We start from the raw sequence: 26,874 nt of genomic DNA, 5'->3' as shown, positions 1-26,874 counted from the left end.
CATTCCTATCAATATCCACAACTGCCAACACCGACTCAAGATCCCTTTCCTCCTGGTGGGAAGCTGACTGCCCTGGAGTCCTCAGGGCCCTCATCCTCTTTTCGTCCACTGAGCACTGAGGGTGCAGCAATCTGCTGTCTCTCTCTGGATTTCCTGCAACTCCCAAATCTACACAACCCGGACCACTGGCACAAAGGTTCCTGAGTGACGCCTGATCCAATTTTATATGTTGATTTCTCCCTGCTTCTGCCTCTTAATCTGTTGCACTGCAGGCAAGAGAAAGTATTTCAATGTTTCAATCTAAGGAGACAATACTTTGAAAAGGATTGCTGGGTGAAAAATTATGTTAAAATGATAATCCAAGTAATTGCTCCTGTAGCTAGTATTAAGGGCCAAACCAATTATAAAAGTTTACTACTTCCTTGAAACCTCTTGTTTAAATAATGGTTGCAAAGACTATCTCTGGGAAAATGCGCTTTATGTTCTAAACTAAAGCAGATTAAAAAAAAAAAAGCATAAAATGTTATTATAATCCCCCAAATTCACCACTACCAGATGATGTCAACCCCTGGGTTCTACTCATTAAATGTGGACATTATGTTTAAATAAATACAAAGTTCTTTCATGTTTTTAATCACTAGTAAATTATCACATCCTGCAGAGTAGGAATACTCCAAATAGCACTGTGCCCCCAACCACACAGACACAGCTTCCTCCTCTTCTGTCTCTCACAGACCCTTCTGGAAATAACTGTCAGTTTAGTGAAGTTTGTAGTTAACAACTCTCCAAATTTCTTCCTACATGTACATGTAATAGGCTTTCAATTAAAACAGTACAACTAAAAGAAGGAAAACACAAACACGTTAACCATTACACCCTTTAAGATCTGTTACCCAGCACTCGCACTGCATATACAAAAAGGGCATACAGTCAAAGCTAGGCTTCTTCCAGTAGTCCTGTACAGATGTGAGAGGCGGACCATAAAAGAGGCTTTTCTTTCAGCTTTCTTTCATCAGTTAGAAAGAATTGATAATTTCGAAGTGTGGTGCTGGAGAAGATTTGAGAGTTCTTTGGACAGCAAGGAGATCAAACCAGTCAATCCTAAAGGAAACCAACCCTGAATATTCATTGGAAGGACTGATGCTGAACCTGAAGCTCTAATTCTTTGGCCACCTGATGCGAAGACATGACTCACCGGAAAAGACCCTGATGCTGGAAAAAACTGAAGGCAGGAGGAGAAGGGGGCGACAGAGGATGAGCTGGTCGGATGGCATCACCGACTCAAAGAACATGAGTTTGAACAAACTCAGGGAGATAGTGAAGGACGGGGAAGCCTGGCATACTGCACTCCGTGGCGTCGCAAAGTTAGACACGACTGAGCAACTGAACAACAATACCAACATATACTAAGTCCCATCAACACACTGGACACAATCACAAAACTAAACATATATATACTTATGTTCATATATATGTAAGATACACGAAACATAACAAGTGAATGTGTAAACAATGAAATGACACTACAGGCAAGGCACACACCTGTGTGTGTGTTTCACACCTGTGTATGTACTCCACTATGGCTGAAGGAGAAAACTTCTACCAACTTCATGATCTATATATTCTTTAAAAATAATCATTTTTAAGAACTTTATAACAGACCTAGGAATATATAGACAATATCCAGATGAAACGGAACGAGACCCTGTGGGATCCTTTCTGTCTCCCATTTCTAGTTTGTAGGAAATAGGTCTCCTTCAGCCTCCCTGACCTTCCCTGAGTTCCAAAGGACAGATTCAAAGAGTTGCTTTTCAGGAAAGGGAGGGAGCAGAAGCCCAGAGACACAAGTAACATCAATGCAGCCAGGAGGCAGGGTTCTGGTTCCTCCCCAAGAAATATACATAACAAAGTACCTTTGACTTCTATAGGAACGGAGGCCCCCACGCAGGTGGACTTCAGGCTTAGTACAAGACTGCAGGAGCCCTGCCCTGTTCCCTCACCACTGACTCTGTACACGGTGGAAGACAATGAAGACTGATCCCCCTCCCCAAATGATTCTCCCTTTAAAAACATTCACAGTTGAGCAGAATCTTTGAAGTTGGTTTTTGGACACGAGTCTGCCTTCTGCCCAGATTGCTGGCCTCCTGAATTAAGCAACCTTTCCTTTTCTAACCAACACTCACTTCTTAAGTACTGGCTTTCACGCTGCAAGCAGCCAAGCCTGAGTTCAATAACATAGAAACACTGAATAATAAAGATTGCTATCTAATTTGTCTAAAACTTTGGATACGTTATAACACTTAAAGGAAAACACACAAGGCAAATATACACTGTCCTTTTTTAAGCTCTGAGGTTAACCACTCTCATACATATTAAACTGGGAACAGGGAGAAGGGGGAATAAAATCTGCAACTAATTCAATTACTCTGATAACAAATCTAGTGACAAAGAACAAGATTATGATGTTATCACATCCTTAACTGTTTGCCCTCTGAGAAACAAACACATGAGGAAAACATCATTTCTCCTCTATTTTAAGACTCTACTGATTCTGATATCATGAATTTAATAACATATTCACAGGGGAAAAAACACTACTTACAGTAAGTATCATCACTGAATATACAGAATTTCAGATGTGTTAAAGTGTGAAATAAAAATATAGTAACTTTTCAATTAAAAAAGTATCTGTATTTTTACAAGTAGGCTGACATTTGCTATTTTTAAAAGCAACAAAATTAAACAAAAAAATTAAAATGACCAATAAGTAAATATTTAAGCACAAATAATTCTATGCTCTTATTCAGTCTATAATATTAGGTAATAAAATCATGCTAAGTGACATAAACAGAACATAAAACACTAGGCACCCATTTATCATAAATATGTCAAAATTTAGTTAAGTTTATCAAAAGCAGAATAGCTTAGAGATGAAAACATTGGTTGCATCCCCGGGAGGAGAAGTAAATAGCTAGGAGAAAGAATCTGCAAAGCATATGCCATTATATCTTTTAAATTCTGAATCAAATGAGTGTACTAACTACTCAAAAACAAAAAACAACCCCCACCCCCGCCACCAGAAATAAGAAACAGAACTGGTCTTAGAAACAATGGCTCTTTTTACAGACCAGGTCCTCTCTCATACATGCTTCCCCACAGTAAACTTGGGAATTCATATACTTTAAATGCATTTGAAAAAACTAGTTAGCCCTAGTTATCTGTGGATCCAAAATTTTTAATAGGCTTATCTACCTATGCATATACGGACATCAAAAAAAATCAAACTAAGTAAAGCTAGTGATCTGAAATAATAGACATTGAGATAAATAAAACTTCAGGTTAAAACATGATGATACATAGCTACGTAGGCTTAAATGAACACTGTGTAATTTGATGTCTTCCTACCTTCCTACCTTGTACTTGTGTTAACTAGCATAGCATTTCATACAGTAATACCTTTGGTGAACTTTTTCACTCATCAAATCACCAAAATTAATTTCTAACCTCTAACTGCTAAACTTCCCTTTCAAACTTATTATTGTTTTAAAGAAATGCAAGCATTAATGCTAAAACTGACTTAGATGCTTCCATTTTTCAGTATTAAGTTGTCATTTCTTTGTTCAGAACTGAATTACAAATGACACAACAAGACAGAACAAATCTCATTTTGAATGAGGCTTACCCACATCCAACAGAAAAGAGAGAATGGAAAAGCCGCCGTATCATCTTGTGTTGCAGAATTTTTTAATGGGAAAATAAACCAACTAAAGCTGACAACTTTAGTTATTAAAGCTTTAGTGACTTCCCTGGTGACAGTAAAGAATCTGTCTGTAATGCAGGAGACCCAGGTTCGATCCCTGGGTAAGGAAGATCCCCTGGAGAAAGGAATGGCAAGCCACTTCAGTATTCTGGCCTGGAGAATTCCATGGACAGAGGAGCCTGGCAGGCTACAGTCCACGGGGTCGCAAAGAGTTGGACATGACTGAGCGAATAACAGACAAAGCTGACAGCAAAGTTAGGAGAAAAGGATGTAATGCTGAGATGTCACCACTCACCTTTGATGTTCCTGAGACCAAGGGGCTGCACACAGGACTGGGCCTGTTAGACCTGCCTGCATAATCCTACCCAGGGGCAAAGACCACAAAGACGCTGGGGATCCAGCCACTGGCTGCATGACCCCCACCCCCACCCCTCCACCCCCGTGCACCAAGTCCCCTGTTTACTTCCCTCTTTGATCTGTTGTCTCTTATAGTTTGAAACTATTTCCCTCCAACTGCCAAATGTCCAATCCAAACAATTCATTTTATAAAGTCTTCCCTTACAGAGACAAATGAAAATCTAACTTCAATTTAAGGCCATATCAGCTCCTTGAACAGATGTACAAAATATATGCATTTAAAACTGCCAGAAAAACAAGTAAGAGTCATAGAATTAGTTGTCACTTTGACTCAAGCAGGATGAAGAGAGACAGTGGCTCTGGCTCACAATGCCATCAACAAAGCATTCTTATTTTATAAAGCAACGGGAAACACTACGGTTCGCTCTAAAATAGTCCAAGACAGTCATAGTTTAAAAGGAGTGATGATAAATGCCAGGGTGTTCAGAGATAAAAACAGATTAAATTACACATACTGACATAATATATGTGGACTTTTAATATGTGTGCATATGTATGCGTGTTCATGTAAGGATGCAAGCATAAAGTTGAGACCACACTGGTTCCTGGGGATGGGAGCTGAAGGGACCATTTCCAAACAGCTCTTTATAGAGATCTGCAAGCTCAGCTTGTTGAGAAAGACATGGCTTGGGGAGCTAGTGAGCTACCACTTCGGGCTCCCAGGATTAGTAAATGCTCCAACTAACAAGTGGGCCTCTTGCTACACCTATATGGGCATGGATATGGTGGTGTGTGAGCCCAAGCGCACACATAGGCCAAAGGGAGAAAAAAGAACACAAAGATTCCGGGTTTGGAAAGCTGTCAACCTATATGGTTGTTAGCTCTGTAACCGTAGATAGGTCATAACCTTTTCATTCCTTGGCTTCCTAATATGACAATAGAGATTCCATCAGCTACCTTATCTACCTCACATAGCTCCTGTGCAATAACCAAGGTGACAGCACCACACCGACTGAGAGCAAGACACAAGGGAAGGGATGTGTTCTCCAGGACGTGTGCTCATACAGGGCTATGAAAACACCTGCAGCATACTGGGGCCATCAGTCCTTTGTTGAGCAATATATACATTCTGAATTTTATGACTTTTATCCTTTTAGAAGCAGGTAAATGTGATCATTTACCTGGAAGAGGTAAATGTGATCGTTTACCTGGAAGAGGTAAATGTGATCAGTTAGTTAAGTGCTCTGTGCTGTGCTTAGTGGCTCAGTTGTGTCTGACTCTTTGCGACTCCATTGACTGCAGCCTCCCAGGCTCCTCTGTCCATGGGGATGCTCCAGGCAAGAATATATACCTGTGGCGGATTCATTTTGATATTTGGCAAAACTAATACAATTATGTAAAGTTTAAAAATAAAATAAAATAAAAAAAGAATACTGAAGTGGGTTACCATGCCCTCCTCCAGGAGATCTTCCCAAACCTGGGATTGAACCCAGGTCTCTCGCATTGCAGGCAGATTCTTTACTGTCTGAGCCACCAGGGAAGCCCAAGAGTACTGGAGGGGGTAGCCTATCCCTTCTCCAGGGGATCTTCCTGATCCAGGAATCGATCCAGGGTCTCCTGCACTGCAGGCAGATTCTTTATCAGCTGAGCTACCAGGGCAGCTCCTAAGTGCTCTGGCTAGAGTTTAACAACATACAAACAGATACTTAACCAGAGAGATCATTAGAAAATACATATAGGTCAGTCCCTTTAGACTTTTCAAGGGACTTCTCTGTTGACTCAGAGAGACATTAAATTTTTTCCCACTTAGGTTTACGGACATGTCTAAGAAATTCACATAATCCTTTTCTTTCATAAAACCATTACCATTAAATAAGTCACACACTGGGAAGAATATTCATAACACATATATCTGACAACAGACTGTATCCATGATGTATACAGAACTCCTACAAATCAACAGTAACAATGAGTAACCTAATAAAACCAGAAGACTAGAACAGACAATTCACCAAAAAAGATAAACAGCCAATAAACACACGAAAGCATGCTCAATATCTCTAGGCATCAGAGAAATGCAAATTAAAACCACAACAAGATATCATTTCAGACCAACCAGAACAACTAAAACAGACTAAAAATATCAAACATTTTGAGAATGGGGAATAACTGGAATATTTGTACACTGCTGATGAGACTGTAAAATGATACATCCACGTCAAAGAACCAACTGGCAGTTTCTTTTATAATAAACTGAATATACATCTACCCTAGTCTACTCTTAGGTACTAAATAATGTTTATAACAATCTTATTTATAATAGATAAAAACTGAAAACAACCCAAAATGTCCTTCAATAGAAGAATGGAGAGCAAATTGTAGTTAATTCATACCATGGAATAATCTTTAGTAAAATTAAAACAAACAAAAAAACCGATATTGATACCCACACAAGGATGACTCTTGAAAACACTTTATTAAGCAAAAGAGGTTAACCATAAAAGAAAGCATTTTGTATGAGTCTGTTGATATGAAATCCAAGAAGAAACAAAACTGTTGACAGAAATCAGAACAGTGGCTCCTTGGGGGAGGGGAAGCATGACTGACTGGAAAGAGGCATGAATTAATTTCCTGGGGTGAAATGTTCTTCATCTCACTCTTGAGTGCTGATTTCATGGGTGTATACAATTGTTAAAACTCATTAAGCTGACATATAAGATGTTTTTATACATTGTTATATCTAAATAACATATATATTCAGATATATGTTAAATTATTGTAATATACATCCATATAGTATTTTTTAAAAAAGAAAAGCCACTACAAAGTTGAATGGACTCATCTAGATTTATTTTGAAAAATGGACAAGGCCTTGATTTGATTTCCTAAGATAGTATCACAGAACAAAAGGAGATGATCTTAAAATCAAAATACTTGGGAATACATGAAAACTGCAACATATATTAGCTGTGTGACTGAGGTGAGAGGTAGACTTTTCGAGCTTCTGTTCCTCATCTACCCATCTTATAAGAGATGGTAATAGTGTAGGTGAAAGTACTTTGAAAAATTCTGAGTTGACATAGTATTATTCTCCACAACAGATATCATAATTAAACAATTATATTTATGTCTGATATGGACATGTGTGTATATACAAATATGTATATACTTATACATAAATAAAGAGAGACTTTCTTATAGAAAAATAAAAACATACATCCTGATAAGAATGGCTTACCTATGAGAACAATGAGAAAAATTATTTGAAGCCTGTTATTACATATACATTACTCATATGCACCCATAACAGATATTTACTGAGTAACTGTACACACATGTATACACTCTTATCCCATCTCCACCTAAAAAAGAGTGGAGAAATTATTAACTCTAAAATTCAAGTTATAGAAACAACAACAACAAAAAACAAGCAATCACACCTAAATCATAAATTCTGAACTAGTAAGTGTTTCTTGAGAAGACTTTAATATAGATATAAAGTAAGTTTGGCTAATGTTCATGATGAAGATTTAAATTATGAAAATGCACACTCTGTTTATAATTTTTTTCCCAAAGGTCATATCTATTTCCAAAGTGAGACGCTCCACTGTGATTTTCTGCTGCCCTTAAAAGCAGTGAGAGCTGCTTGCATTTCCAATTAGGAAGTCAGAGTTAACAAAACTGGACCTGGTTTAAAAAATATTGTGCATGCATGTGTGCATGTGTCCATGTACATGCACACGATCATGTAATTAAAAACATTAAGAGGAAATATAACAAGATGTTGACGATAAAAAAGGAAACCTTCATTTGGTAATACCTCTGCTCAAAGCAAAATACTGCAAAATAAGGTTAAAAATTTCTGTGAAAGATCAAAGAGCTAAATGTAAAATCTAAAACTATAAAACCCCTAGGAGAAAACAGAGGTATAAATCTCTATGATCTTGGATTAGGCAATGACTTCTTTAGCTATGACATGAAAAGCACAAACAACAACAAAAAATAAAGGTAAGTTGAACTTCATTAAAATCAAAGTTCAATTCTGCAAAAGGACAGTCAAGAAAGTGAAAAATATCTGGAAATCATATATCTGATAAGGTACACTAAATATATAAAGAACTCCTATAATTCAATAATAAGACAAACAACCCAACTAAAAATGGCCAAATATTCTGAATAGATTGCTCTCCAAAGGCATATAAATGCCAGTACATTCATGAAAAAATGCTCAACAGTGTCAGTCATTAGGTCACAGTAAGATACCACCACATACCCACTAGGATGTCTATAAAGGACAGATAGTAAGTATTGGCCAAAATGTGGAAAAATAAGAACCCTCATACATTGCTGGGAGGACTGCAAAATGGTGCAGATACTTTGCAAAATGGTCTCACAGGTCCTCAAAATACTAATTAGAGTTACCATATGACCTACCAATTCTACTCCTAAGTATATACACAAGAGAAATGAAAACATATGTCCACAAAACTCTTTACATCAATGTTCACAGCAAATCTTAATCATAAAGCTAAAAGGTGGAAAAAACCCAAATGTTTAACAACTGATGAATGAATAAACAAAATATGGTATTACTTATATATTATTTATAGGTATTACTTATATATATTATATATAGGTATTACCTGTATATAATTATGCTGAAATATTACTCAGCAATAAAAAGGCTTGAAATACTGATACATACCACAACATGAATGAACCTTGAAAACACTACTCTGAGTCAAAGGAGCCAGAAAAAAAGGCCACATGTTGTTTGATTCCATTTATAAGAGATGTCCAGAAATGGTGAATCATTAGAGACAGGGTCATAGGTTTCTTTGGGGGATAAGAATGTTCTAAATTGACTATACTGATAACTGCACAGCTCTATGAATATTCTAAAAGCTACTGAATTGTTTACTTCATGTGTGGGGAATTACATGACATATGAATTGTATCTCAATAAAGCTGTTATTTCAAAACTTCTCCTTAAACATATCAATCATTCAACGAATCAGAGAATGAATGAAAGACTGAATGAATAGAAACATATACCAAATATGAAAGAATACAGATTCAGAGACAGAAGTGGTTTGTATCTCAATTTTTCCATTAACTAAGTGCTTGATTTCACTGAGCTTTTAATTTCTTCAACTGTATTAATAGCTGGGAATAACAAAGAGATAATGCCTATAAAGTGTTCAGTCTAGTACAAGATGCTCAAGAAATGGTAGCTATTATGATGAATTATAATCATAAGCATGTATTTTCTTTGGTGACATGTAAAAATGAAGTAAATCATGATAATAAATTCTACTTTCAAATTACCAAAGTGGAATATGATTAGACTTAAGATTATCTGGTGAGAATGGTCAGAACTACCCTTTTTCTATGAGATATAAACATATCTTAAGTCTGGTTCCTTGCACAGGAGGAAACTCTAAATCTTTCTCAGCCTTGACAGCTTGTTGAATGAGAATGAATAAATGAAAGAAAGAGAGAATGAAAGCATACCAAATATGTACTAACAGAGATTTGGAGACAAAAGTGGTTTGACTGTCAATTTTGTCATTCACTAAGTGCTATATCTTCTCTCAGGTTTTATTTTCTTCAACTCCAATTAGAAAGGATAATGAGACCATGCCTATAAAATGTTCAACCCAATAAGAAAAGTCCCTACTGCTCATTAGCGTTCTAGCTGATCAGTACTAGAATAAAAACAAAAACCAGCATCAATGATAATAGCAATATTTGGTTGGAGTAGTAGGTTTATGGATGCTCATTTTATTATAACTTTTAATCTATATAATGTGTTCTCTTTTGCATGTATCTAATATCATATACTTTAAAAAACAGATCACAAAACAAAAAACAAGAAAACACATAATGCTTAAGGACCAGATAGTTTCATTTCTTGGTTACTGCATGATCCAGGCAGTGCACATCATTTTGCCTAAAGGACAGCACAGTCATTTTCAGAGCAGTAGACTTTCCCTTGCACATGTAGGGAACCTGAGGCCCTGGTCCTAGCTGACCCTTCTGCTAAGAAAAAAACCTATACATGCGTTAGTCAATACATGCGTTAGGCTAACACATTAAGTACATCTTTAAAACTGAGTGACCACACTCCTGTTGCCTGGTGGCACTGACAGCATTTAGCCAAACACCCATAGGGCACTCCACATTCTACCACTACCCATACCCAGGATCCTAACGTTTTTATGATCAGGGTTCCCTGGTGGCTCAGACTGTAACGAACCTGCCTGCAACGGAGGAGACCCAGGTTCAATCCCTGGGCTGGGAAGATCGCCTGGAGAAGGGACTGGCTACTCACTTCAGTATTCTTGCCTGGAGAATTCCATGGACAGAGGAGGTTGGTGGGCCACAGTCCACAAAGTTGCCAAGAGTTGGACATGACTAAGCAACACACACACAGGGACAGGGAGCTTGGCAGGCTACAGTCCATGGAGTTGCAAAGAATCAGACATGACTGAGCAACACACACACACACACACGCACCCTACTACCTACCTACCCCTCAGGTAGCCACTCTTCCTAGTGTTTACCTGGTGATTGCTTACCAGATATCATTCAGCAGAAAGACTACTCCTATATTCCACAATGCCTGACAGTGTATCAACAGAGACGTCTTCTTTGTTTAGGGCTTTATTCTCCAGTGAAATAAGTAGACTTTTGGGAGAAGTAGCATATTGTGCTTCACCAATCACTTACACTGTAGTGTGATCGAATTTATCAGTGGAAACTTAATAATTGTACATTTCCTTTTATCCTTGAATGAAGAGATTTAGAGGGAAGAGGGAAGCAGAAGTGTTTGTGGTGAAGAATTGCAGACAATGAAATCATTCTGCCTAGAGCCCAACCTAACTATTTTTCATGCGGTCAATTTCCAGCTAGACAATCCATCAAAGCCTCCAGAAATGAGTCATGATCAAGGAAGAAATGTAGAGTGTCAATACAACCCTCGAGGTACCCCCAGACTTCAACAGAAATTCCCAAAGTTCAAACCTAGAAACAGGGTCTTTACCTGGGAAGAACGAAGGAACCAAATACCTGATCGTAATGTAACTACTTAGGTCACAGGTCAGACATGGGGGAACACGTCAGTTTCATGGGCAAAAACCTCTGGATATTACAAATGGAAACAAATAATTATCTATATGGAACAAGAGAACATGACTTGAGAGATTTCTGACAAATGTATAACATGTGTTGTGGCAAAACTGAGTTAGGAAATTTCTTAACCAAATTAAAACTAAAACCACTGAGAAAAATAATATGATTTGCAATGGGTCTTTAATTTGAAGAGAAACAACTGTAGCATCTAATTGGAGTAAAGACGAAGAGAAACTATAGTAAGAGCTAGCAAAGGTCTTAGTCTATGCCTATTATTTGTCCTTCATGAAAAAAAGAGAGATACCCAGAGACATGAGTCTTCTTTCTGAGAATGCACTTGGGCATACGTGACGGGGTAGAAGCAAACACACATAAGCACACAGGGAGTGCACCAAGCTACCTCCTCTGTAAGAGCCGTGGTTGCAGAAAGGTAAGGACCTAAGTATGCACCAGGCCGACAAACAGCATGAAGGAGAATCCAGAGCGACCTCTCTCTCTGACCCTCAGGGCATCTTCTCTGAATTAAAAGCCGCAAAGGTCACTGACCTCATCACCTCAGTTCCACAAACAACTGAAGAGGATTGAGCCAAGACTGTCAGCCAAGTCAAATGGAAGTCGTTAAAGGTTTCAGGGACAAAATGGATTAAACAACTTAGGTACTACTAAATGTGAAAGGGACACCACAAATTAGCTGAGCTGCAAACTTAGATTTGAGAATTGGACAAAATCCAATGTCATGCTCACATTTTAAAGATAAAGTCTCTGTGTTCAGAACTGTCAACAGCTTCAACATATTTATGGTTGCTTGCTCTGGTCCCTAAAAGAAGGGACGTTGTACTGATACTACAATGATTTACTCAATCCTACACCTAAAATAAAAGGGTCCAATTAATCAGTCATCTCACACTTACTCCAGTCAATAAAAATAAAAATAAATGGTAACTCTATCCACTGTTGTCTGTGGTATTTAAAAAGAAACAGAATTAGAACTTCAAAAAGTGTGAAAAGTAATGTTTCAGGAGCTTCTAACAGACTGAGCTAACAAAAATACCCTTTTCTGCCTCAAAACCAGTTAGATTAGGCAATAAAATATTTAAAACAATCATACAATCCGAGAAAACTGCTTAGAATTCCTTGAGCTCGAGGAGATGTCACTCAGGTATTATATCTGGTGTGCAAAAAGGCTAAAGGAACATACTTGTTGTGAGAAATCACACTATTAATACTTACACAACCTCCAGCGAGGATTTCTGCTAAAAGTGGAATGGAGCCATCTCTCCTGGTAAATTTGTCCCGGACAAAATCATTAACCTAATTAGAAAGACAACATTAATTAACCAGAACTCCCAATCACTGCCTTTAGTGGTACATTATTAGTTTTCCAAGTCAGCAAAATACTTGTCTCATATAAAATTTAAAATTAGCAGATGTCTACATATAAATTCAAAATTTTACAAATGCCTCGACAGTGTGCTAGTCTTAGCAGCATCGGTTTTGGTTTGTTTGGTTTTTTAAATTTTTTGCCATGCCGCACAGCATGAGGGATCTTAGTTCCCCAATCAGGGAATGAGCCTGGGGGCCCTGCAATGAAAGTGTGGGGCTTAACCACTGGACCACCAGGGAAGTCCCAGCAGCAGTTTTAATTTTTGGCTTAGTGATAATCTAAACAAATGACATAAATTCAATGAGTCAGTCACTTACAGTCAGTTTAATGGCCTTCTCTGGAGCAACCCCTATAAGTTGCGGTATCAGACCTAGGTAAACAGAGAGAATCGTTAGCAACATAGGTGTACTAGACATGAACATACAAGCCCAATAAGGCATTTCCCCCCACATTATTTCCCCATCAAACATCTTAGGATTTTCATGAAAATGGGAAAAAATGGATTAGCCTAAAAACTATGCATATGTATATAATAATTATTTATGTCAAATACAATGTCATACTGTCTGTTGCTATAAATCCTTTTCTTAAACATGCTTCCTTTAAAGCCTAGTGATCTAACACCTCTCAAAAAGTATGAGGAAGCAATGGAGCCCATGGATCTTCTCTACTTTCAGAACACTACCAACAACAATAGAACCACATTCCCCCTCTTTACAACCAACAACATACTAACGTACATAGACATTTTAGAGAAGCCAATGATGTATGCCTGGAAAAGCTCTGGAAAGCATCCTGTTAAGCAGACCAGGTTCTGCCACAAATGATGCTACCTGTGTAATAGCACGCAGTGGCTTGGCTGTTACAGAAAATCAACTTCCATAATTTTCTCTTTAGAGAAATGCAGAATTTAGTGCTCATTTAAAAGAAAGCCAAAACTATAAAGAAAAATGCAGCTTAAAGTATCAATTAATGGGTATGCTCTACAAGCAAAACACAGCCCACTGTTAGCCTATGTACTAATATATGTCAAACATAAGTCATTTCAAAAGAATTCTCCTAAAATAAAGGAAACCATTATTCTTAGAAAGTTAAAATTTCCAGGCTGGCTGCAAAAGAAAAAAATATATAAACAATTCAACATCTGTAGCTATTCACAAGGCTCAACTTTCTAAAGCACACAGATTATCCAAATCGTTAAAATACATTTTTGCATACAGTTTTTAAAGATGCTAACAATAAACATATTATAGCCTTTAAATTATCCAGGCAAGGGAAAATTATGTATGTGTTTGCATGCTCACTGTTGATCTTAAGCCTACTTTGAGGATATTGCTGAGTGATTTTCTACGAGTTGAGAGCCAGCAAGTAATCGTATATACAGGCTACTGTCAGTCAAACTGAATTATCAATGACAAACACAAATCGGCACACACCTTTAATGGGTAGCAGCTGATTTAAAAGAATAAATCAGCAGATGGCAGTCTTAACTTTCTCTTATGATTATCAGGCCTTATTACTTTTAATCTGATCCCCATACAAGCATGTCAGCATGAGTATTTGTTTTACAACTTGCCTCAGTAAGGCTCATGGAATTTTAATACAGTACTGATAGTTTATGTCATTTTATCATTGCTGCCTATAAAGAAATTTAGGCTAATCTGTCAACAGTTTTGTCAATCATCTGACAAAATAATGGACCAGCTCTAAACAATATATGACAATCTCAACACAGTGTTCATACACAGGACTCCTACAGTCTTCCCCCCAATATACGAGTTTCTCATTTAAAGGACTGATTTTATCAGCTCACATCTTAAATGAAGCGAATAATTTCTTCACCCCCTACCCTCAACTTGCTATACTGGACCCAAATAATATGACATCGCTCTCAAATAAAATCTTGTGTAAGCATCCATCTATTGAGAAGGTAAGCTGTGCAGTGTGTATGTGTAGCTTCCTTCTCGTTTAAAGTATACCCAACAGGGAGAAAGAGTCTTATTCAACTGGAGATGTCAAAGGAAAAAACCACTTAGCACCACTTAACCCTCAGGTTTCACATAAACAGAATTCAGATATGCAGTGATTAATAAAGTCTCAAACAAGACGGACATGCACAGATCTGCATTCTAGATAATGTACACCTCTGCGCACATTGTATGGCTAGAATTTAAGACAGGCTAGAGTTCTGAATATCTTAAGAAAATTCATCACATTCCTTCTCAAGGGCAGGGTATTTGAGCCTAATTTGATTCCAGAACCACTCTCTTCTCTTGTTCTAAATAAAATGCCAAAAACAAACATCCCTGTGACCCGCTCCTTCAAGTATATCAGAACTACGTTTCCACTTGAGTATCTGCACATATCCTGTCCACGAGCATAAAGCTTTGTTCAGGCTCAGGATGAGCTCAGGGTTAACGAGACTGTGTGTGCAAACAAATAAGTACAGTAAACTACATAAATGCCCTGGACCTGAGCATGTAGAGAGTTTTTCAAAGAATTCCAAGTGGCGCCCAAAGGGATTAAAAAATTAATCTCCCTCCCAAAGGAAACTCTAAATTCTAATGTGAAAACACGTACATGAAAGTCTCCCTCTCCCAAGAGAACAAGTTCCTACAAAGCCGACGGTGGTGGGGAGAATCCTGCATGGGCTGCTGCCTCTGACGCCGACAGCACTGTGCTCAGCTTACAGCTGGTGATCAAATTCCCTGCAAAAGACAGTCTGCTTCCACTCAGCACCTCTAAGCTAAGAGGAGGAATGGAGCAAGAATGAGACTTGGAGCAAAAAGCCTTCCTTTGCTGTTTTTTTTTTAAACTTCAGATGACTCACTGGCAAAGACTTATGAATGGTCTCCTTGGAAGAGACAACAAAATTCGCTACTTCAGCTGAAACAAGTGCATAGAGAGTAAACTCACCTTCAAGGGGCAGCTTGGCTTCTCTTTCACAGAGAAGAGGTGTTATTTCTCCTTTATAATTCACCGAGAAAAGCAGCTCTCTATTTCTTACCTGTCATCCTTGTATGTGCTTCAGCTGGTAAGAGCACAGTGACTACAAACTGATGTTGGGACAAATGCAGGCTTTGGATGGCAGAAATAAGAAATAAAGACCTTGTCTGCAGACTAATACAGCTAGTTACCAGCAAGAATGTAAAAAGGGGAAATGAACAAGGAGACAATAAAAAGAAAAACAGCCCCGGTCTGACTGAACAGGCTATGCACTGATTTTCATAATGAGTGAGGCCAAGTCTGCTGTGGTGAGACAAACTCACTCACTTCAGCAGCTGAGATTCACTTACTCACCCCGGTAGAGTCCAAAGAAGCCCTCATAACGCAAGACTTTCTTAAAACAGTCAAAGCTGTTTTTGTACATCAGCTCTCCCACAACAGAGCCGGTGCCACGCTGGTTTTGCATGCGGGTCTTCACCAGATCTATAGGATATACTGCGGTGGCCCCCACAGCTACAAATAAAACAAACAATTTTTAGGCTTAAAAGAGAGCACAATTAAATGGAGAATCTGTAAGGACAACAAATCTCATCTCAGAGGACTAGGAAATAGAACACAGTATCTATTCTCACAAAAGAGACTTTCTATAGTTTTTCTTTCTTTCATACACAGCTGAAGGATCAGAGGCTAGCAACTACTGGGACCCATAAATACAGCTGCTACAGAGAACAACGGTAGCGAATTTTCAAGTTGTCACCAACATTAGTCAACACTCAATTTTCTTTAACATTAAACTATTATATATAACATATTTCTTTATATGTTCCAATAAGTGTCCATATATTATACCAGTTACCCCTTAAAATAACTACATATGTACACAGAAGTGGCTATAAATTTACAATTTAGTTTACTACAGCACTTTGGTAAATTGACCTTAGTTACAGCTATTAAGAACCCAGTTTTTGTTTTTTTTTTAAAGGCCATGCTTCAGACTATCTCAGGCACTAAAAAATTCATAACATGAATTAGAGTATTAAATTTCTCAACTGTTGAAAACAAAAACATGCTTTGCAACTTCTAAAACTGAGACTGAAAAGAAAAAATAATAGTTTCATTAGTTCAGGCTTGTTTTGAAAAATCCTAAGTATTTTAATCACATCTACTAGGTTCTTCTCAACAAAGCAACTTCAGGTTTTACACATATTCTATGGAGAGAATTAAGCCAGAAAAAAAAAAAGGCCTGTTAAATTTTGCCCAAGAGCAGAGAAGGGAGGTTCATTTTAGCAAATCACTAACAAGTCTAGATATTCTTCAACCAACAAAAGATGAAAGGGGGAAGAAAAAGCAAGACGCCAAACACAAGCAGAAAAGCAAAAGTCAATCACTTTAAGAGGTTCTTTTATTTCTTAAGCGTCTGGGATTTGTACCCCAAATCTTGATTTCCCACCTTCCCTCACTCCTAACACCAAAAAACAGTCTTAGTCTCCACGTCTTCATACTGGCTTTACCCATGATAACCAGCGGAATGCACACGCAGCCAAGATGTCCACGTGACTCCAGAGGCTTTCGTCCTGAAGACAGACTGGAGCCACAGGGGCTGTGGCTGTGCTATGACAAGTCCTCTGATCATAGGTTAAAATAAAGAACACTTCAGAAAGCCCTGAACTCGTGACCCTTGCGAACAATGAACTGCACCTTTGCTGATCTGTCCCAGTCTAGTGAGATAATATTACATGAACACAAGCTTGAAACGGCACACAGACATGTCACTCACCTCCAGCAACTGAGCCCAGAGTGAATCTGTAAGCAGACTCGGCAATCTGGAGCCAGATAGGCCTGCCTAAACCATGAGATTGCTGTGGGGGAGAAGAAAATATTAAAAAAAAAAAATGGAAAAGCATACAGCAAATGAAAAAAGCTATAATTTGGCTATGTTAATTTAAGATTCTGAAATAGATACTTTTACTATCGACATTTAAAAACCGTATCTGGCCAAATAGATACAGTAGCTTTCCCCCCTCGTTTTCACAAGCCTATTAATGCTTCATTTATCTGCTACTATTGGGGAACACACTATCATTCTACAGAAGTGAATCTTTCAGGTAAATAAATATTTTAGGTATAAAATCTTTACACCTTCTTTGCTTTAATCAACTTAAAATTGAAAAATCTTTCTAAAATGTACAAAAACTATCTTGTTTCCTCAATCAGAGAATACCGATCATAATCTACCATCTCTGGTAGATTAGATGAAGGTCAACATTAGACAGAAGGTCAACATATTCATACGACTATCATACGACCATTCATGCAACCAGGATCTAAGGCAGCTGTTTGTGCTATCTTCCCATGCTTGACAGCTATAACTTCTTTTACCAACAGCGTCCTAGTTTGATTTTGATGCTTCCCTCCCATCTATCAAGGCTGGAGAAATCACATAACTAGAACTATCAGGATTAGACATAAGCAAGGTCAAAGACGTCTTTTTGGGCTAATGTGAAAAACTTTAATAGCCACTATATTTCAAGAGTTCAGAGCCTTTGCCCCCTTACTTCTGGCTCTGAAGCTTAACCAGTGAGGTTATCACTAGATAATTACAGTACTTCTCACCTATGCTACTGACCATCTGCTCTCCTACACCTATGTATTCCTCAATTCTGCCTATGCAAAGAGAACACCTGAAAGACTTGAAGATATCCTTGAGGCCTGGGGCTTGTAAAATTTTAAAAGGTTTCAAATCATCCTGCTGTACAGTTAGGTTCAGAGCCACTGTCCTAGCCATATTTGTAGTTCTAATACAAAATCTGTGTTGAAAATAAAGCAAATGGGGAAATTCTATTATGATTCAGAATGATATTTCATTGGTATCCCACAGCACTAACGACCTGAAATAATCTGTCTATAGTAATTGTCAGTCTTCTTTAATATTTTGATTATGAAAAATAGCAGCTACAAATGATAACAGTCTGAATGAAATACTGTTTTATCATAAGAAAACTTGAAAAATATCAACTTGAACGAGCTTTTAAAACACGAGCATAATAAAAAAGTTTAGATACTCTCACTAGAGTAATTTAATGGAAAGGGACTCCATGCCTAAAATCTAAAGGAAAGAAAAAAGTAAGCTAATCTACTTTGATTTGCTTTCATTTGTACAATCTCTTCAAAGTTCAATGAAGCAAGCTAAAAATGACAAAACCAGATATTTATTAACAATTTGGAAAGTAACCTATAGAAAGGTTTTGTGTTCTTGTTTTGTAAATTTTGCACCACAGGAAGCATTTCTTTTAACAAAAGCATCTGATATCTAAATACTAATATTTACTACTTGAATGTGATCTCTGCAGGCAGAGATCTTTAAAACCTCATTATGCTTGCCACAGTGTTGTGGATCAATAAATTCCATAGTAAGAAGGAAAATCAGTAATGTTTGATGAAAAGTCAATATGAAACCCTTGGAAAATCTGGCAATTAGTCAAATATCATCACTTCAAATAAAATCACTATTGTATAAATGTCAACTGTCCCAATATACCAAAGTTGTGTGCTTAGTCGCTCAGTCGTATCTGACTCTTTGTGACCCCATGGACTGTAGCTCACCAGGCTCCTCTGCCCATGGGGATTCTCCAGACAAGAACACTGGAGTGGGTTGCCATGCCCTCCTCCAGGGGCTCTTCCCAACCCAGGAATTGAACCCAGGTCTCCCGCATTGCAGGTCGATTCTTTATCTGAGCCACCAGGGAAACCCATACAATTAGCTGAAAGTATACATCCATTACACCTAAAACGGAATTTGATATATGGAAGAAACCATTATTTAAAAGGTGAGGGCTTCTCTGGTGCTCTAGGGGTTAAGAATCTGCCTGCTAATGCAGGGAACATGGTTCGATACCTGATGGGGAGGATCCCACAGGCCAGCTAAGTTCTTGAGCCACAACTACTGAGCCCTCACACACGCCAAGATTCTGTGCTCTGCAACTAGGGAAAGCCCAACAAAGAGTAGTTCCCTGCTCTCTACAACTGGAGAAAGCCCCAGCACAGCCAAAAATAATCAATAAATAAATCTTAAATAAAATAAAAAGATGAAAAATTGCACACAGGACATAATTATGATTTTGTGGGGGATACATCTTTTCCTATTAAGTTAGCCCAAGCAACTACATAGCCATCCATTATGCTTGATTTATATGCTGTAATAAGAGTGAGCAATTAATCATTTAATACTGATATTTTATTAGAAATTTTAAAAGGGAAAGAGAACATTTTAACAAAACCTTGTGTACAGTCTAATTTTTATTCATTCAGAGAACAGTTAAAAAAAATATGCCATCCAAAAAGATAATTACTTTTTGTTCCATCTATTACTATAATAATGCTATTAATTTTATTTAGAAATTTGCTGTCCTCCAAAAGATGAAAGCACTTTACCAAGCACTCAGGATTGGTGACCAAATATAGCTCTCAAGGGGTCCAGTGTTTTTCTTTCTTTCTTTTTTTTTATGGGAATAAAATTGCTTTACAATGTTGTGGTAGTTTCCAGTGTTTTTCAATCTTCTGGAAATAAATTCCCCTGTGAGACCATCAGAAGGGTGCTTGCTCTCAGCAATTTCTACCCACAGTTGACACCACACTGTACTAATTTGTCAGTCAGTCCACTATACATACACAGGTAAGATGGCCACACTGTGGACAGGACAGGTGACTTGCCAAAGGTCTTACTGTGAAATGGGGAGTAAGCAGAGTGATGGCCTGTGTCACCCCACTGTCTTCTCCATCACCCTTTAAGTCAACAGTCTTCAACAACTGTTTCTGACTGAACACTCCTGCCAGGTACTATATGATTTCATTTATAAGTTATATGTATGTTTCACTGTACTGATTATATGCATAAAAATCTAAATAATACATTATTAAATTACATACAATATATATTCTAAACATACAAAATAGAAATAATACAAGAATGAGAGTGAAAAAGTTGGCTTAGAGCTCAACATTCAGAAAACTAAAATCATGGCATCTGGTCCCATCATTTCATGGCAAATAGATGGTTAAGCAGTGGAATCAGTGGCTGACTTTATTTTTTTCGGCTCCAAAATCACTGCAGATGGTGATTGCAGCCATGAAATTTTTTAAAAGACACTTACTTCTTGGTAGGAAAGTTATGACCAACCTAGACAGCATATTGAAAAGCAGAGACATTACTGTGCCAACAAAGGCCCATCTAGTCAAGGCTATGGTTTTTCCAGTGGTCATGTATGGATGTGAGAGTTGGACTGTGAAGAAAGCTGAGCGTAGAAGAATCGATGCTTTTGAACTGTGGTGCTGGAGAAGACTCTTGAGAATCCCTTAGACTGCAAGGAGATCCAACCAGTCCATCCTAAATGAGATCAGTCCTGGGTGTTCATTGAAAGGACTGATGTTGAAGCTGAAACTCCAATACTTTGGCCACCTGATACAAAGAGCTGACTCATTTGAAAAGACCCTGATGCTGGGAAAGATTGAGGGCAGGAGGAGAAGGGGATGACAGAGGATGAGATGGTTGGATGGCATCACCGACTCAATGGACATGAGTTTGGGTAGACTCCAGGAGTTGGTTATAGACAGGGAGGCTGGCGTGCTGTGGTTCATGGAGTCGCAAAGAGTCAGACATGACTGAGCGACTGAACTGAACTGAACCAAAATAATTTAAATTTTATTTTGCACTTATTAATGCAAAATCCTTCTTGGTGTCACTGTAAAGTATTATATTAACTGAAAATACTTCAGTCAGTTTTTCAAATATTGATTGAATACAATGAGGCTAACTAGTTAATTCTGATATGCTGTTTCAAGGACAATTCATTTGAAAACAAACATAATCTGTGTATCTTTGAGGCAAAAATGATGTTCAACATCAAATCTTTTATTTTTTTTTTTGAAGAACATCAACTATTTTAAAGAAATTAAAGTTATGGCGTTTTGGCTTAGATTTTAAAATCTTTCATAACCACGATAGCTGTTATACTATCTCTATAGCACATATGCTTTTAATCTCTAATCACACACACATGAAACTTTTCTGAAATTAGAGTTTCTCAATCACAAAACTGGGTGAAAATAAATCTCATTCTCATAGAATATGAATTATTTCCAATCATGACTCCTTTCAAAAGAATATGTTGAATTTAAAACTCACTGACTGAAACAGCTATGACCCCAAATAAGAATCAAGTACTGGGGAGGGGCAAGATAGGGGTGTGGGCCAAATTTGGTATCCTGATAAGTGGAACCTAAAATATGACAAAAAGGAACTATCTGTGCAACAGACACACAGATATAGAGAACAGAACTGTGGTTGCCAGGTGGGCGGGGGAGGGAAGAATTGGGAGTTTTGGATTAGCAGATGCAAACTATCACATATAGGATGGATAAACAAGAAGGTCTTCCTGTATAGCAGAGGGAATTATATTCAATATCTTGAACCATAACAGAAAAGACTATGAAAAACAGTGAGTGTATACGTGTATAATTGAGTCGCTTTGCTGTACAGTAGAAATTAAACAGAACATTATAAATCAACTATACAATAAAATTTTTTAAAAAACTAAAACTAAAGGGGGAGTATGTGATTAAGAGACAAACTACTATGTATAAAACAAAGAAGTAAAAAGGATACAGTCATTATTTTGTAATAACTTTAAATGGAGTATAATCTATAAAAATACTGAACCACTGTTACATACCTGAAATTAACGTAATGTTGTAAGTCAACTATACCTCAATTAAACAAAGAATCAAGTAACCACTAATTCCCTTATTCATATAAAAGATTTCTCCTGTGCTCAATCATATATTTTCTTTATATACTCATCCTTTAAAGAACGTTTTTAAGCCCTACAAAATCCTATGAATACTGTAGGGATTATACTGTGATTTAATCCTTAACTAAAAACATCTTTAACTCTAAATACCCAAATGCCTTTTGAAAGAAATGTCATCTCCACCCTTATTAAATAGCATTTATTTTTTTAAAAGCATACAATATACGGCTACTAAGGGTTTTTTTGTTTCTTTTTTTTAGACTTAGCTATCACTTATGGTTCACTTATATTCAGGTATGTAAATTAATGTAATTAATGCTATGGATTTCACTTCATGAATATTCATAAGTACAATGCTACTGTAGCTGTCATCTCTATTAATGACTGTATACTGAATTTTTTAGCATTTAGGCTGAAAGAAAATCTCAGCACTAAGAAGATCACCCACCGTGAACAAATGGGCCAAAGGAAAGAGGCACTCTTTTCCTTAAGGTTATGATTATGATCATGAAGGTGATATTTAACAAGATTAATTAAGTGTTTTTCAAAGCACAATAAGAGCTGAGAACCTTAAACGGTTTTTAACCTGCTCTCTAAGCTATGTGGATGATAGGAAATGAGGAAATGGTTCAAGATCTCATTTGCAGAAGAGACAGTTCTTTTACTTTGTTGTTAACCATAACTCATCCTATAAATGAGAATTAGATAAGGCAAGATCATGTCAGTTAACAAGTCAAGCACCCTGCCCAAACCAAGCTACTTCACATAGTATGCCAACCCAATAAAAAGAAGTGCCTCTTCCAAATGGTACACTATTGATGAACAGAAAAAAAAAAAAAAGGAAAGGCTAAAGTTTTTTATACTGAGCATGGGTTGGGGCGGGAGGGGAAGACTAGACTTTATACCAACTAAAATGCATGACTGTAATGGCAAAATGTGCTGTGCGAAATCACTTCAGTCCTTTCTCTTTGCGATCCTATGGACTATATTATGCCTGCCAGGCTCCTCTGTCCATGGGATCCTCCAGGCAAGAATACCGGTGTGTGTTGCCATGCCCTCCTCCAGGGGATCTCTCCAACCCAGGGATCAAACCCACATTTCTTATGTCTCTTGCATTGACAGGAGGGTTCTTTCCCACTAGGGCAACCTGGGAAGCCCCCTAAAAGGTTAGGGGAGATAAAACAAAATTCTTTTGTCTGCAAATCACATCTACAAATTTAACACACATGAATTTGAGCTCACAAAACAAGACTATAATCCAAAGTTGTGACAGCCTATGAGATGGAAGAAAAAAAATTATATACATACATATACACACCCACATCTATATACACGTGGTGGTATAATCACCAAGTTGTGTCTGACTCTTGCAATCCCATGGACTGTAACCTGCCAGACTCCTCTCTCCATGGGATTTCCCAGTCAAGAATACTAGAATGGGTTGCCATTTCCTTCTCTCGGGGATCTTTCCCACTCAGGGATTGAACCGCTGTCTCCAACCCACCGGAGAGGGCAATGGCACCCCACTCCAGTACTCTTGCCTGGAAAATCCCATTGATGGAGAAGTCTGGTGGGCTGCAGTCCATGGGGTCGCTAAGAGTCGGACACAACTGAGCGACTTCCCTTTCACTCTTCATTTTCATGCACTGGAGAAGGAGATGGCAACCCACTCCAGTGTTCTTGCCTGGAGAATCCCAGGGACGGCAGAGCCTGGTGGGCTGCCGTCTCTGGGGTCGCACAGAGTCGGACACGACTGAAGCGACTTAGGGGCAGCAGCAGCAGCAGCAGCAGCTCCAACCCACGTCTCTTGCGTTGTAGGCAGATTTTTCACCACTGAGCCAGCAGGGAAGACCATATTTGCATATATATTTCTCCCTAATGCTAAACAATATATACTTCTTTCTGACTAAGAAGTGAGGTTAAATTGTGTTAAAAACTGTAATAAGTCTTTAATTCTAACACTTTAAATGAGGTAAATAGTTAATAAATAGACAAATCTAGTATAGAAAATCAATCTCCTTTTCTGAGAACAGACTTCAATTTATGGTAAAATTATCACAGTTGATAGGTGATAAATTTAAAAAAAAAGAGGAATCAATAACTGGATTATAATGTTTCTATTTACACAGCAGCTATCCAAAGTTTTAAAGAAGGTCTATTAGAATGAAAAATACACAAACTCCTATGTCTAAGAAATGCTATACATGAAACAGAGGGAGAAATCATTCTAATAATGTTCTGACAGAACCCAAGCCATCTTGTATTCCAAAAGTTTCTTGTGCGAGTGGGCTGCAGCTTAAATATAACTTCCCATAGAAACAAAACTTTTAAAAAGTATGTATATTCCCAAGCAGGTCCATCATAGATAAAATTTACCCCATATAGTTGAAAAAGAAATTATGTGATATACAGTAAAGAAAAAATAAAGAAGTTGTCTACGTATTCTCATATTGGTCTTTAATCTCTAAAGCGCTTCATGGTCCAAAAACGTCACATTCTCTTCTCTCTGCAACCCACCTTCTTTTATTTAACTCATTTTAATCAAATGAAAATTTCCATTTTTCTCATTGGTTATCTCTATTCCTCCACCTCCTAAACAACACTTGCCATGGTCAGATGTAATTCTGGCCAATCTGGACAGTATAAAATGGCATTTAATTGTAGTTTTACTATGTATTTTTTTCTGTTTACTAATGATACAGAATTTTCTTTCCCCCCTTTCTTTCTTCCCTGCCTTCCTTCCCCCATTTGGATATCTTCTTTCTCTTCTGTGTAGCCTGTCTTCTCATCCTTTTGGTGATATGTTTTATGAACAAAGGTTCTTAAATTTAATGAAGTTCAATTTTTTTTTAATGATAAGTATTTTATGCCCTGTTTGTAAAAATCTGTTTATCTTTTGATTATGAATATAATCTCCTATGTTATCTTCTCTAAGCTTTTATCTTTCAAGTTTAGAACACCCCAGGTGGAATAGATTTTGGGGTATGGTGTGGGGTGGGAATTTTTTTTGTATATTATATCCATCAATCAAAATTATTAAAAAAAATACAATACAGAATTTCAGCCAGCACAAAACTTTAAAAAGTGAAACATTTCAGGCAATAAAGGAGAAGACACAAGATATAATTCTTCCTCACTTGCCATTCTTCTAAGGAAAGTAGATGAGGGTGAACGAAGGAGTTGTGTCATATCTGTATTTGAGTTCAACTTGGAGTTGGCTCAGATAGCCTTCTCATATTTAACAACTACCACCACAACAATAATGGCAGTTAACATGTACTGCATACTTAGTAGGTATAAGCACATGACCTCATGTAATTCTCACAATAATCCTGTGAGATGGATACTATGCTCTCTACTTAATAAATGATGAAACTGAGACAGGAAAGATGTTACCTAATCAGCGCCCAAGTTCTTAAACTCTGTCTCTCTCATAACTTTTATTTCTGAGCTTGGAGATCCTCCATCACGCACATGTGTTTTCATAACTTTCACAGGCTGAGATCACACAACATGCCATTCTTCCTGTTTTTTGTCTAGGTTTCAAGAAAACTCCTATATGGAAATACTCTACATACAAAATCTAAATAATTATGTACTTCTAGTTTGATAACATAGGAAAAGAGAATCAAAAGTGTCTTCTCGAAGTAACATGGACATAGTTATGGTTAGCACTACTGTGATTTCGCGGTCTAGAGAAGTTTTAAAAACAAATCACTAAAATTTCAGTCTATATGGCTACCTTAGAATGCTTCATAGTAATAAGTTTAAAATAATTTTACTAAGAAAAGCTTTTTCTAGATTGAAAACTGCAGGAAGTTTATTACTTTGTTTGCTGTAAGAACTTAGGGATATTTTTATATTATTCTACTGAGGTCCTAGCCTATATTCCTCATAAAGCTTTTAATGTTACAAGGAAAAACAGAGATACATTAAAATTTTTGAAAAAGAAAAAAATCCATTGCTTCACATAATTTTTACAGGACGCAGGAACTTGAAGGATTCTTAGATCTGCAGGTACTCATTTTACTAAAGGAGAAACCAAGGACCATAGAAACTTACACCAGATAGCAAAGACAGTAAAGATCAGATTTTACAATGGCTGTAACCAGGGATATTAATTTGAATCCCTCTTAAATAATATTCATGTATGTGTTTCCATGAAATTCTAAAATTATTTATGACTTGAGTTTTTTCCATGTGTTGTTTTTACAATGATTTACAAGAAAAAAACAGATTTTAAATCTTCATTTTTATTTCTTTATTCCAAACTCTCAGCAATGTGTGTGTGTGTTCAATCGTTCACTCATGTCCAACTCTGTGCAAGCCCACAGACTGTAGCCTTCTAGTTCCTTTGTCCATGGAATTTTCCAGGCGAGAATACTGGAATGGGGTACCATTTCTTCCTCCAGGGGATCTTTCCGACTCAAGGACCAAACCCGCATCTCTTAACGTCTCCTGCATCGGCAGGTGGAGTCTTCACCTGT

At 37.4% G+C, this 26,874-nt stretch overlaps 1 protein-coding gene across 3 annotated transcripts in view; it reads right to left on the bottom strand.

The window, feature by feature from the left end:
• Window positions 1–26,874, bottom strand: part of SLC25A12 (solute carrier family 25 member 12) — a 98,623-nt gene that overhangs the window by 8,810 nt on the left and 62,939 nt on the right. For all 3 annotated transcript variants that reach the window (NM_001101194.2, XM_005202346.4, XM_015474952.3), the window contains 4 exon segments: window positions 12,482–12,562; window positions 12,953–13,005; window positions 15,936–16,094; window positions 17,359–17,440. In NM_001101194.2, the coding sequence (NP_001094664.1) occupies window positions 12,482–12,562; window positions 12,953–13,005; window positions 15,936–16,094; window positions 17,359–17,440 (375 nt within the window).

The sequence above is a fragment of the Bos taurus genome, chromosome 2, assembly GCF_002263795.3.
Source record: "Bos taurus isolate L1 Dominette 01449 registration number 42190680 breed Hereford chromosome 2, ARS-UCD2.0, whole genome shotgun sequence".
Taxonomy (NCBI): domain Eukaryota; kingdom Metazoa; phylum Chordata; class Mammalia; order Artiodactyla; family Bovidae; genus Bos; species Bos taurus.
The sequence above is the reverse complement of the archived record's forward strand: the minus strand, read 5'-3'. Positions and strand labels throughout refer to the sequence as shown.